The sequence below is a fragment of the Pongo abelii genome, chromosome 8 (genome assembly GCF_028885655.2).
Source record: "Pongo abelii isolate AG06213 chromosome 8, NHGRI_mPonAbe1-v2.0_pri, whole genome shotgun sequence".
Classification (NCBI taxonomy): domain Eukaryota; kingdom Metazoa; phylum Chordata; class Mammalia; order Primates; family Hominidae; genus Pongo; species Pongo abelii.
The window spans coordinates 55,253,012-55,266,935 of record NC_071993.2 but is presented as its reverse complement, the minus strand read 5'-3'; the positions used below and the strand labels follow the sequence as shown (position 1 = coordinate 55,266,935).

The following is a 13,924-nucleotide window of genomic DNA, read 5'->3' as shown; positions in this document are numbered from 1 at the left end:
CTTTTTCTGCAGACTTTTCCCCTTATTATTTAGGATACTATTTAGTAGAAGTCACGAGTTTTAAAATTCTGTTTGGAATGCCAGACTTATTTCAGAATTCCCTCCCTATTTGTGTAGCAGCCCTGTTCGTAAGTCCGCTTTTCATCCAAGTCTTTGGGCAGATGGCCTCTTCTCTTTGTTCTACTGTGTTGTAGAACTGGCTAAGTAGGACTGACTAAGTTTCCTAGTCCTGCGATGAGAAGGGCTCGTTGCAGACCAATGGCCAGAGTGGAGGGACTGCCCTAGGTCCAGGACTTGAGTTCTTGAGAGATTCCCTGTGCCTGGTTCCCACCAGGAAGGTCAACTGCTGTGCACATTCTGGGCATCCGTGGCCTCCATGGAAGGCAGTTTTGCTGCCCTGCTTCCACTCAGCACCACCCACCCGTCTACTTTCACTTAAGCTCCTTGCTCAAAGACCTGAATGAGTTCTTTTTTAACCTGAGCTCTTCCATCTAGGAAAGATAAGGAGGGCTTCAAAATCCAAGAGGAAAAACATTTTTAATGTGTGTCTTGCTGTGGCATTATGTTTGTTAAAACATAAAAGCCTTCAAAAATCTTCCCTGTATTAAAAGATACTATAAACAAAGTGAAAAGGCAAGCCACAAATTGGGAGAAAATATTCACAATGTGTGCCACTGACAGAGGATTAGTATCCAGACTCCTAAAAATAGATAAGAAAAAAGCAAACAACCTGCTTTTTAAAAAAAGAACAAAATAGACAACTGAAAAAAAAGATCATTTATGTAAGATAAAATAACAAATTATTAATGATCCATAAAATGCACATTGAAACCTCAATATTTTATACGTTTTGGGTTGGCAAAAATGAAATACCTGACAATACCAAATGTAGGAGAATGGGGGGGGATCACAGGAACCCCCATGTGCTACTGACAGAGTATTGATTGGAAGAACCCTTTCAAGAAGGGTTTAACCTTATCCAATAAAGTTATAGGGGCACACACTCTACCACCTGGCAATTTCACTCCTAGGTATATTCCCTAAAGAAATGCTGGCACATGTACTGGACAGGAAATATTTGTCTGGCAGTATTTGTGGCTGTGAAAAACTAGGTGGAAAAAAAATACTGAATATGCATTGATAAGACAATGAATAATTTGTGGTATATTTATATAATAGGATACTATATAGTACTGAAAAAGAAATAGAGCTAGATGCATCAACATGGATGAATCCTAGAAATAGAATGTTGAGTGTAAAAAGTAAGTTGTAAAAGTATGTTACAGTAAGAGTCTATAAAACCTATAAGACTAGATTGCATGTTACTGATGGCCATATATGTAGCTAACAGAAGTGAACATCCACTCAAGGAATGAGGTACCCCAAATTCAAGAGAGAGAACCCCATTGGAGGAAAAGGGAGGGGAATGAGCTATAGAATGTGTACACAGGGAGCTTGGTTTACCTGAAATGTTTTATTTATTATATACTGGTTTGTGAGTACTCATGTGTTTTGAGCAAAATTCTGTATGGATCTGAATTTTTTCTACCATATAAATAGACTTGGTTGGTATTTGCTTACGTAAATTTTTTTAAAGTAGCAGGGTAGAACTTTGCTAAAACAACCAAAATGCTAGATTACTGTTAAACACTGTTGGACATAGCAGACCTCCAACACATACTTGATAAGTGAATGAAACGAATATGAAACCCACAATACACAGTAACAATGACTAAATGTTTTGGGCCTCAGTGCCATGCCAAACACTTACACTATGCATTACATTTCCATGCATTAGCTTCACTAATCCTCACAACAAGCCTTTGAGGTTTGTACTATTATTATGCCCACTTTATAGAAATTGAGGCTTAGCTGGAGTTTAAGAAAAATCAGTTAAGTGGCAGAGTCAAGGTTTGAATTACTTCACACACGTGTGCACATACCCAAAGTAGCATTCACACATCTACGAAACTTATAGCTGCCACCTGCAAGCCAACTGCCACTCAGACATGTTAATCCCTGGAGAGAAAAAGTCTGTCCTTTTGGCTTGGAATTTCTGTGGCAAGATGATTTCCCTCCCTAGAAATGAGAACTCTGCTACGACGTATTTCTAACAAATCCCTGCAACTCCTCCCTGCACTGACAAACCCCTCAAAGACCAATTTGCAGGCAGTTGACTCAGAAGCATCTATATCGTCTCTGGAGCAGTGGGACTCCAGGAGGCACTCCACAATAAAGCAAATTGGGCCACTGTGAGCTGAACAGTAATTGTACTCTGAGCCAGATCTCCCAAGGCCCAGACTCCTTCCTGGGACCTCGATGGGCACTTCTGGAAGCTGCGTTAACTCTTTCAGGCCACCGGGGTGCTGTTTGATGCACAGAGCCAATCATTTACTGAATGGTACCATGGGGACCCCAAAGAGTTAAGGCAGCTTCCAAAAGGCCCTAATTTTTTCCCAAACTGGGACTTACATGCTGGGAGAATATTGCTCAATATTTTAAAAAACTTTTATTTGCTAACATTATCTAAGCTGCACCATCATGCCTCATGGCTGTCCCTTCACATGGAAAAAAGAGAAAGAAAATGATGCTCTGGTCTCCAAAGGAAAATAAAGAATGGCTAAGCTCTAGGGGAGATGAGAGGAAAAACCCAGCTTTTGAATGACAAAGAGAACATGGTTGGTATTCCAGCATGAACAAAATGTCATTATTACTCCATTACTGCAGAGTTTGGCAGGTTTGTCTTTAAGTGAACTCAAAACATTTCTGAGACTTTGCATGAAGTTTCCCAGGGAGTGTGATGCAGTGGACCCTCTCTTCTGTTAAAAAAAAAATGGTGCATCAAAACTTTGCTAAAAAGTGTTATTTCCCCAAGATGGGAATAAACCATCTTGCAGGTCCCACTCCAAGATGGGGTAGAGTCAGGAGTGGACAAAGAGGAGGGCTTACCCTTACTCTCCCCGCTGGACACCACACCTAAAAATAATTGTTGGTGGCCGGGCATGGTGGCTCACACCTGTAATCCCAGCACTTTGGGAGGCCAAGGCAGGTGGATCACGAGGTCAGGAGATTGAGACCATCCTGGCTAACACGGTGAAACCCCGTCTCTACTAAAAATACAAAAAAAAAAGAAAAAAAATTAGCCAGGAGTGGTGGCGGGCACCTGTAGTCCCAGCTACTCGGGAGGCTGAGGCAGGAGAATGCGTGAACCTGGGAGGCGGAGCTTGCAGTGAGCCGAGATCAGGCCACTGCACTCGAGCCTGGGATGGAGAGTGAGACTCCATCTCAAAAAATAAAAAAATAAAAAAATAATTCTTGGTCATCTTTGCTATTTTATTTAATGGTGTTTATCTTTCTTCAATTATCAGTTAGATCCACACTTGGTTTTTACAAGAATGATCAATCATACTCTACATCATAAACTCTGCACCTTTGGCTGAGTAGTCAGCCTAGGAATGTGCACATATGCACACACACAAACACCAAAATACACTCACCTCTAAATACAACTAAGTTAGTGTTCATTTCAATCCCTTCATACTAGGAAATGGATGTATTCCTTCTTATGTTACCCACTTTTCCAGTTACCTTTTGTGCATGACAAAACACCCCTAAATTCAGTGGTTTAAAATAATAGCAATCATTTACTTTTCTCATGGATCTGCAATGTGGGCAGGGCTCAGCAGGGACACCTTTTCTGTGCTCCATTCTGCTAGGGCAGCTAATGGGAGCTAAGAGATCCACTTCCAAGATTGTGGGTGTGCTCACAGGGCTGACAAGATGGTGCTGGCAGTCAGCAGCAAGTGCAACCTCAAGGGCAGGGCCTTGGATCCTCTCCACACAGGTGTTCACTCAGAACTACTTGGGCTTCCTTACAACATGGCAGCTAGATTCTAGGAGTGAGTATGCCAAGTGAGAGGCAGAAGAAGCTGTGAGCCTCTTGAGGCCTATGCCTGGAAATGTCTCTTCTGCCCTGTTCCATTAGCCCAGTCAATACAAATCCATCTAGATTCAAGGGGAAGGGATAAAGATCCCACCTCTTGAAGGGAGGAGTGTGAGCCCATTCACAGCACCTCTAATCTACCACATCCACATATTTCCCTTTTCTCCAACGTGGTCCCACCTCCCAAGTTGTCTATCTCAGACACTGATAGATTTTGCATTAATTGCTGAGGATTCTCTATTTTACTTTCTGCTTTCTCTCAAAGTCCACATTCTATGAATAAACCTCAGTGGCTACTTCTGTAGCTCTAGATTTCCCCATTTCTATTATTACAGGATATCTCTGTGCAAAATGAGGACCTCAAGTGCTTTTCTTCCCCCAAAACCAGCACCTTCCCATGATTGCTAGAAGAACACCTTCTTCCCTTGGTGTGAGATCATACGATGGGAAAGGTTCTGAAAAGACCAAACCCCAAGGCTCTTGGCAGGAAAAGAACAACAGCCTATTGAGTCTTTCTTAAAAACACTACCCTGCACACCACAGAAGTCATTGCCTCTGTGTTGCTTCCATGTGATGAAATAAAACTTCCTCCTTAACTGCAACATCCTAGAGTCAGCAATCTAAACATCCTATGTGTTGGGGTGACATTCTTTTTGAGCCCAAGGAAAAGGTAAGGTCTTAGCCAGACAAAGCCATTGTCCAGTGAGTCATGAAATAAGGAAAGACAAACCAGATCTGCCCTATCCTAGGAACCCCAGCACTGAGCAAGGACATCCAGTTGTTAATAATGCAGACCTACAACAGACTGCTCTGGTGACATTCTGCTACCAGCTGACAATTGGGTGACTTTGGCCAAGTTATGCAACATCCCTAAACCTCTCTTTCCTCATCTATAAAGCTGGGATAAAAATACTACCTACCTCACAGCGTTATTGTGAGGACATGTAAACACTGAACAGAATGTCTGGCTAGCTAGTTAGAACCTGTAGGATATTACCTAGCTAGCATCAGTGAAAGCAACTGCTCACCTGGGCATCAGGGTGCCTGAGTTTAAGTCTTGGCTCTGCCCCTTGCTAGCGTTGGAACCTAGGGCATCATTTCATCTCTTAGTCTCATTTCTAATATACATGTTGCTTAGCACAGGTCAAAGAAAGAATAGAGTGATATTAAAAAGAAATAAAAGAAAAGGGGGAAAGGCTAGGTTGGAAGGATCTGACCCTAGATCAGGACTGAAACATCCTTCAACTTGCCGTGGCTAAGAACTCTTTGACCTAACAAGAGGAATGAGGAACCCTAGGTGAAGAGGGAGCCTGCTGTTCTGGGTGAGAATCCCATTTCTCACTTCTCCCCTCAGGGCAGCTCCCTTTTTGGGTTCCAGTTTGTTGAGATTCCATTAGGCTCTTCCTTATTACCTAGACAATAGCCAAAATATTGAGTGGGTTAGCACCCCTGCAGCCACTCTTCAACTCAAGAGGCAGTGGGGGCTGGGATTCACTGTATCGCAAACCAAGCCCACCTTTGTACTTGCCTAGCAGTTACTGCAGATTCAAGTATAAACAAAGACAGGGATAGGGGAAAGTTCAGTGCTGTGTGTTTGGAGGAGTCAGATATGGAAGAAAACCAAACAGGCTAACTGGAAGTTCTTCTCTGGGAAGAAGATGCCAAAGAAGTAGCTCTGAGGGAGTCTGATGCACAAGACAATGCCCATTGTCAAATCTCAAGACTCACAAGGTTGAAGCTACCAGGTGACAGCAACTTAGGAGAGGCACACACAGCTGTCAACCTGATCACCCAGCCCCAGCTACAACATAGATCACCCCTTCCATGCAGAGTCTGACCAGCAAAGAGGCTGGGGGTTAGTCAGACAAGACCCCACACCCCAGGGACATGGCCTTTCCAAGCAGAAGTGACAATTCAAAATCCCTTGTGTGCATTGCTTTGGAACAAATAATATTCCAAATAATCTTAATTAATTTTCTTTGGGCCAAAATGAAGACAGTCAGGTATAGAGTTGAGCTCCATCACACATGGGAGTTCGGGACTCTTTTGTTTGTACTCAGGAGTCTCAGAGCCCAGGCAGAGTATGATTTCCATGACAACCAATACATGCATAAGGCTTTGATGTTAACAGCCACAGTCCAGGAGAAGTGGCATAACATTTTAGGTTCTGTTATTTCCAAGGGGGAACTTCATGGAAAACCTTAAAGAACACTGCTTTGTGGTTATAAAATTCAGAACAGAGTGGTTACAAGCTTATCTTCTTACACAAGGGCCTATATTCCAGTAAATATTCTCAGGCTTCATCTCAGGTTAGATTTGATCTGCACTACACCTGAGAAAAATCTCCCATCTTCCCCACCTTTCTTTCTACCACCAACTCTTAATTAAGAAGGCTAAGCACTCTGGCTCTGGCAGGGTTTTATTAGTCAGTCAGAACGTAATAGAAACAATGTTTCGTAGGCATGTAGGACTTAATAAAATAATATCAATATTAAGAAAATTATGAGAAGCCTATAACATTCTGCCTCTACAGGGTTTGCCAGAGGTGGGCTCCAGGGATCCAGAGTAGCAGATTGTGTCAGCAGTTTAGGGAATCCTGGCGACAGGAATCTCAAAGGCTTCAGTCCATGTGCAGTAAGTACGCTGGAGGCTGGTGGAAAAGTAATGGGAATAATGTCTACTTTCCATGAGCTGTGGACTTTATAATCATTGTCTTGTCTTACCCTCATGGTTTCTCATCGAAATGCTATTAATTCTACTTTATGGATAACTGAGGTTCAGCAATAGTTGGTAACTTGCTCAACGGCACACAACTAATAAATAAGTGATGCAGCCAGGACTTGAGCCTTGATCTGTTTGACTCGAAAGCCCACATGTTCAACAACAGGGCCATTATGCCTCCAATTATAGGGACAGGGTTTGGAAAACAAAGACCAGTATCAAGGTTCATTTATAATAGCAATACTTAAATATGGAGTCACAAGCTCACATGCCTGTACAGTGACATAACATTCATTAGTAATATGGGTTGGGTGAAAGATGTTGGAGTGAGCTCCGAGGTTAGCTGGGGAACCCCATAACCCCTCCCATACAACCGTCAGTATTAGATCTACCAAAATTTTCAAGATAAATTAGAAATCTGATTTTCATATGAAAACTTTCCATTTTGAAAAAAATGGCCGCTAGTTCATTCTGAACCCCTGCAGGCCAAATGAAATACACAGTGTGCTACTCGATGCCCTCTGCTCTGGGCCACACTCACCATGAGGGTGGTGTGTCACCTCTGTCTTCTTCACTCCTATAGCCCAGGCCTTAGAACAGAGTATAGAAGCTTAATAAATACTGGTGCAACAAACAAATGAATTCTCCAATAAACAACAGGGAGGTGAAGAAGAATCAAGTCCTGGCTCTTGGGTGCAGAGTTCTTTCATCAGAGCCTGGGCTGCCCATGCAGGTGGGAAAGGTGTCACCGAGAACCAGCAGCTCAGTAATGGCTGAACTCATCCCCATCGCCAGTGACTTGCACTGGGGGCTGGGGACTGCTCACATTGTCCCTTCCATAAGGCAAAGTTGATCTGGGAACTGGGGTAAGACTGCCCCACCTCCCAGAATCTGGGGTTGTCAGGGCAGGCAGGGCTAGGATTGAGAATCTTTAGCTATCATTCCTGATCTAGCCCTAGTTATGCAGTCTGTGAAATGAGATGAATGGGACTACAAGGCCAAAACATGGAGGAAAATGAATTAATGGACAGTGAGTTACTTGGCAACTGTTTAATGCTAAGTATGGAATGCATCCTATAAATGTGCTCCCAACAAGATTCTAAGTAATCTTTGGAAACTCTTAAATATTTCTGATGAATAAGTTAGAGGAAATATATTCACAAAGGCATTTACCAGTGAAAACATGCCAAAGCCTCCATCTGCCATAGTCTACTTTCAAACGTGAAAGGCAGCTCTTGTTCTCTCTGCTTTGAATATTTTGTAGGTATACGCTTTTCAAAAATAACCCCAAATCCACAGTCAAGTAAACACTAAGTCCTCATAAAAACTGCTTTCAATGCTACAACTAGACTTCAACTATAAGGCAGACCTCACTGGCAGGAGTATTGCTCCCAGATAACAAAGGAAATCCCTTGCAGCCAAGCTGTCACCAGCTGCCACTAGCTAGAGTGCAGACCCAGTAGATGGGCTGGTTTCCTTAGTGGAGCTGTGTCTGGGATGTGAGTGAAGCTCTGGTGCTTTCCACTGATTTTACCTCACTTTGCATTATTGTTACAATTTGATGCAAGATATTCTTGCTCTTCCAGGCCTTGGTGTTGGCATCCCTGGGGTGCAAGGTTGCCAGCCACCTGTGTGACTCTTGTGTCAGGACATACCATCCTCTCCTCCCTCCCAAAGAAGCTGGTCTTATTTCTAGCTCCCAAACTGGGTTTGTGATTGAACAATGTAACGTTTTTTAACTAAAGAGACAGTATTACTCAGAAGCTAACTGTCTGTCCTTTCTAAGTCCCTCCCCATCCTAGAAATGAGACTTTCTTGTCATCTTTGGCATGACACTCTCACTAGGGTCTCCCCAAAATTCATATAGTGACGTTTTAATCTCTAAGGTAATGGTGTCAGGAGATAGGGCCTTCGGAAAACAATTTGGCTCTACCTTTATGAATGGGATTAGTGCCCTTATAAAAGAAGCCTGAGGGAGGCCCCTCACCCCTTCCACTACATAAGGCCATGGCAAGAAGGCACCTTCTATGAGCCAGAAAGTAAGCTCTTACCAGACACTTAATGTGCCTTAATGTTGGACTTCCCAGGCTCCAAACTGTGAGAAATAAGGCTGTTGCATCTAAGCTACCCAGTTTAATGGCATTTTGTTATAGTGGCCCTAGCAGACTAAGACAACGCTCCCCTGAGCAACCAATCAGAGTCCACTTGGGATGACATTAAAACCATCAACTTCACTATGCAATCATCCCAGAAGTGCCCAGAGCACCTATCACCTTACAGTTTCAAAAATAAGAACACTAACCTTTAGGAATAGGGGGAGAAGACTCAACAGGCTCTTCTGATGCTCAATGGGGCTCTTGTGAGTCAACTGCTGGTATTCCAGAAACTTCCTTTCCAGCATGTCCCAGAGAGCTGTGGGACTGGGGGACTGCCCTCCATGTGGGACATCAGGCTGCACAACTGCAAGTTGCCCTTCATTTTTGGAACCTGGATCTTCATTTCTGTCTTCAGCCTTTGAAAGATCTTCTGCCTCCATGCCGTGGCAAAGTAGATCTGAATTCAGAACAAATAGAAGTGAACACTCCTGTCACATCACTTCCTGATGATTCTGGCTGTGGATAAGGTACTGTACTCACTCAGCCCAGTTTCTATTGAAAATGGTTCCCCTAAGAATCTGAAACAGACTAAAATAAGGAAGACTTTTTAAAAAGGGGAGTCAGATTTAGATGTGATTAATACAAGTTCATAATCTAGTGTGTGCCCAGCACTGTGGGATCTTATACACAAGACTCAGACAGACTCTCCTACAGCCACACAGACAGACGGGTGCTCTTATTCTCTCTAGGTAAGTAAGGAAACTGGGCCAAAGGCATACAGGCAGCTAGACATCAAGTTGAAATGCAAACTTTCACACTAAAGCCTGTTTTGGGGCGGGGGGGGGTGTTGTTTGTTTGTTTTTTCACTTGTTGCTGCTTCTCTTTTAAAAGGCTGCATACACAAAAGAGATGTAAATAGTTCACTGGTATTTGTAGAGGCACATAATTCTATATCTAGAACTTCCTTCTATGATGGGTCTCTAAAAATATCGAGTATTTTGTTCTCAAAATGACCCTTTAAGTCCCCAAGCTTACAAGAGCTCATCTATAAGTGCACACAGGAGCAGTGTTTGCAAGTTGGGAACCTCAAGCCAGTAGGCACAAGAACAAAAACTTACGTGATGAAAACAGCCAAGGGCCAACTCACCAATAAGTGACCTCCCAAAGGTACACACCTTCAAAAGGTGTCAGTCAATTATGACTTACACCATAACATAGGACAGTTTATTGTTTGTTTGTCTGGAGTTCAGTAAACTCTAAGAAGGGACCAAAATGTTCAGGATCCCTGAATAAAAGCCCTCACAAACTCAACATTACCACATAGGAAGCCATTCGGGTACCCAGCAGGCATTCAACAATCACAAAGTGGTGACCAGAGGGACATACAGAAGTGGGTTCCAGGTGTTTTGCTCTTGGCTACAGCAGTGGTGGGGTTACATCATGCTTTATTTTGAGCCCAAACACACATTCCTTGAAGGCTAGAATGGGGTTTAGCCACGTGTCACTGGCGAGGATACCCAGCCCTCTCTGAAACATTCTCACTCTTTATGTGCAGAACCCAGCCTGTCCCTGGCTCCTCTTCAAGCACACAGACTGCTTACTCTCTGACTTTATTTTCAGGAATAATTTTCTTATTACAAAAGCCATGTCAGTTCATTGTCAAAAACCAGGAGGAAACAAAAAATCAGGAAGAACATAATGCTTGCCCATACCCAGAAAACATGACTGCTGACATTCCAGCTTCTATCTATGAATATATAGTTTAGTAAGAACACAATTATAATATTGTTGAAGCAAACTTTATTTATACTTTTGCTTTTGTTGGGCACTGGGATGGGGTTTTGTGGGGGATTAAGTTGTTTCTTTTGGGGGGCTAACTCTAAGGGGCAGGCGGTATGTGGAGTTGCTCACATCCCTTAGCCTTTTCCCTGATCTGGGTGGGCTCCTGTCTGGCTGTGTTCATTTCTTTCTTTATCACCAGGATCTCCATTCTCCATTCACATTCCCTGTGTCCCCACCCCACCCACACTCCCACTTGGTGAGTATGATTCCACCAGCATGGAACTTACAGAGTATGACACACAGCACCTGATTTCCATCCGCATACACTTAAGCTAGCGAATGCTCTTCTGCATCTTTTCTGCTCTTACTCTTTTACCCAGCATTATGTCTTCAGACTCCACCACGTGGCTCTGTGTTTGTCAAGTTCATTTCCTCTAACTGCTGCCTTGTGTTCCGAAGTGGGCATCACATGCCTATTTTACTTGTTGGCTTTCTCTGATAGATGGCTGGATTAGCCACAACATCCAGTCCTGCACACAGGGCTGGGGTGGACATTGCTGCGTGGGTCCCTTCACTGGGCTTTCATGACTGACTCTGGGTATGAAGGCAGGGGCAGCAGAACTGAGTCAAGGGAGTATGCCTGCTCAGTTCAACTAAGTTCCACCAACTAAGACGCCTCCAGAAAGCTGGCATCAGGCCATCTCCCCCACAGCATCTGAAGGCTCTTCAGTGACCTCATTACCACCCTGCTTGGCATCACCCGGCTTTCCAGTGTTTGCAATCTGATTGAAGGAAAGAGACCTTGCATTGTTATTTTAATTTGCATTTTGCTAAGTTACTAATGAGTATGAGCATCCCTTTACATGCCTGTTAGCCTTTTGGCATTTCTCCTCTGTGAATTAACTACTCATAACCTTTGCTTATTTTTTCCTTGCTTGTCTTTCTCTTGATGCTTCATGAGAGTATATTCTAGAAGCTGGTCCTTTGTTAGTTTTAAAAATTACAGATATCTTCTCTCAATCCATTTTTTAATAAATTAGTCCATAACTTTTTTGTAGTCAAAACAGCACATCATGAATATTTTCCACATCATTTAAGATTCTCAATGCCTTCATTCTTAATGGCTACATGGTGGCCATAGAGTAATGTTGCTTGTTTATTTAATAAGCCCTTACACTTAGGCACTTAAATGATATCCAATTATTCAGTACTATAAAAAAAAACTGTAATGACAATCCTCATATCTAAGTCTTTTTTATATATTCATGATAAAATAACAAATCCTAATCCATTCCTGAATTTCTAAAAGGAAATAGTTGGATCTAAAGGTAGATAAATTTTCCAGCCTCTTGATCCATATTTCCAAACGGCTGCTCCTGAAACACCAATCCTATCAAGGGACAGACAGTCCTTCTACATAAGTGTACAAGAGCTCGAGCTTCCCTATGTGTAATCTTTTTTTATTACCCTTTTTTAAACCCTGATGATTTGACAGGTAAAATAAAATCAAAAGCAAGTGCATCTCTGTTGCTTCTCACTGCGCATTTGCTGCAGAGTGAGGAGTTAAGTATGTTTCCATCTGAGGCTCGGTCTCCTGCAGAGCTCCCTGCAGCTGGTGTTCTGGAGTCAGATTCCAGTGAGTTCTCATTTCATGGGTTCTTTGTAATGAGGTCTCAGCTATTCTCAGGGCTCTAATTACCACTGAGAGCCACATATCCACTAAACGTTAGCTCTATGAAGGCAAGGATATTGTGTCCACCATAGCAGGGGCTGGCACAGATTAGATTCTCAATAAAATGTTATTGAATAAATGAATGAAAGTATAAATGAATCCATGAATGAATTAACCTATGCGCTGATGGCACCCAAATCTCAATCTCTCTCTCTCTCTAGCCTAGACCCCTCTTTGGAACAAGTTCATTTTTCCCACTCCAAGATTTCTACTAGGATTTCCCCAGGACTCTGAAAGCCACTATGTCCAACCAAACTGCCATCCCTAGCACCAATAGAGCCAGCCCCAAGCCACGGTAACAGCGAGCTTAGTGTTGTCTCTACCATATAAAGTTCATTCTGTGGCCACACCTGCAGGCTCTACTAACTGGCTCTATCAGTAAACCATGTCTGAGGACCTGCTAACATGCCCCATCTTCAGGACCAGCAAGCGGCAAGTCAAGTGAGCATCGGGTCAGAATATGGAACTGCAATGGGTGGGGACTTAGCTGGAGATCCAGAGGAAGGATCAGAAACCACTCAGCTCTCCTCTAAAGTGCAGAAGCCACGTTTGCTGAAGTGAAACACTTGACTCACCTTCACTTGAATCGGCAAAGATTTTTGATAAACAAGAATTTCTAACAAATGCGGACCCCTGACATTGCGTGGCAGCAGCATCTGACTCAAATGCTAAGCTGCAGCTGCCCCACTTCCTGCTCATCTGCTGATCGTGCCACACCTGCTCCAGTTTTATTTTAAAAGGGAAGGAAACAGGGAGTAGCCTTGCAAGCCATGTGAAGAACAGCAAGAAAAAAACACTCTAATCCGTCTCATTCTCAAGAAGTGCCCCACCTACAAGCCAGCAGCCTCTTCTTATCCAGAGTGAAAAGGGACCCATTGGGGCTTAGGGTCACTGTGGGAGTCCCAGGCAAGGCCAGGGTGAGGGTAGGGCAGTGAAGGAGGCACTCACCTCCGCACAAGATTTAAGGAGGTGCCAAAAATGATAATTTAATGCAACAATTTTAGAGATCAAAGTTAATGCCAAGAAATCCATGATGAACAAAATATCAAAATTTTAAATAAAAACAGGATCCAAACCTGTGCTTCCCAACCATCCCCCCACTTCACTCTCCACTGTGGGAACTTGAGCTCAGGGCATTTTTCATAAAAATCAACCTGTTAAACAGACAACACGCCTGGGCCTTGGCTCCTGGGGATTCTACTCTCAGACGTGTTTGGCTCCCAGCACAGACTTTGGGGCCAGACTGCTGGGGTTTGAACACAGTGGGCTTAGACCAAGTGGCAAGACTCATCCCTGCCTCATGGTCCTCATTTGTAGAGTGGGGATGACAACAGGTCCTCTCACAGGGCCCCTCTAGCATTAGTCAGCTTAGCACAGGTCACTATTAGGATTAAGGGACTGCATATTTACTGGCACCTACTTAGTGCAGGCATTTACATGCATCTCTTCATGTAATCCTTCTGATATCCAGTGACAGCAAAGCTAGCAGCCTTCGTCCACAGCTAGTACTGAGGTGGGAGCAGAGAGGTGACTTTGCCAGGGTCCCTTTGCCAGTCGGTGACCAGAGCAGAAGCCCCCAGGTCTGTGGACAGCCCAGGCTTTGCTGCCCAGCACATCCCCAGCAGTGCACACAGGCAGCTGGGCTCACAC

General features: G+C 43.5%; 1 protein-coding gene across 1 annotated transcript in view; it reads right to left on the bottom strand.

Annotated features, from left to right (window-relative positions):
• WDFY4 (WDFY family member 4) overlaps nucleotides 1-13,924 on the bottom strand; it is a 303,041-nt gene that overhangs the window by 269,715 nt on the left and 19,402 nt on the right. The window contains exon 2 of the mRNA XM_024254223.3: nucleotides 8,967-9,217. Within this exon, the coding sequence (XP_024109991.3) occupies nucleotides 8,967-9,200 (234 nt within the window). The 5' untranslated portion in view covers nucleotides 9,201-9,217. The remainder of the gene's footprint in view (nucleotides 1-8,966; nucleotides 9,218-13,924) is intronic.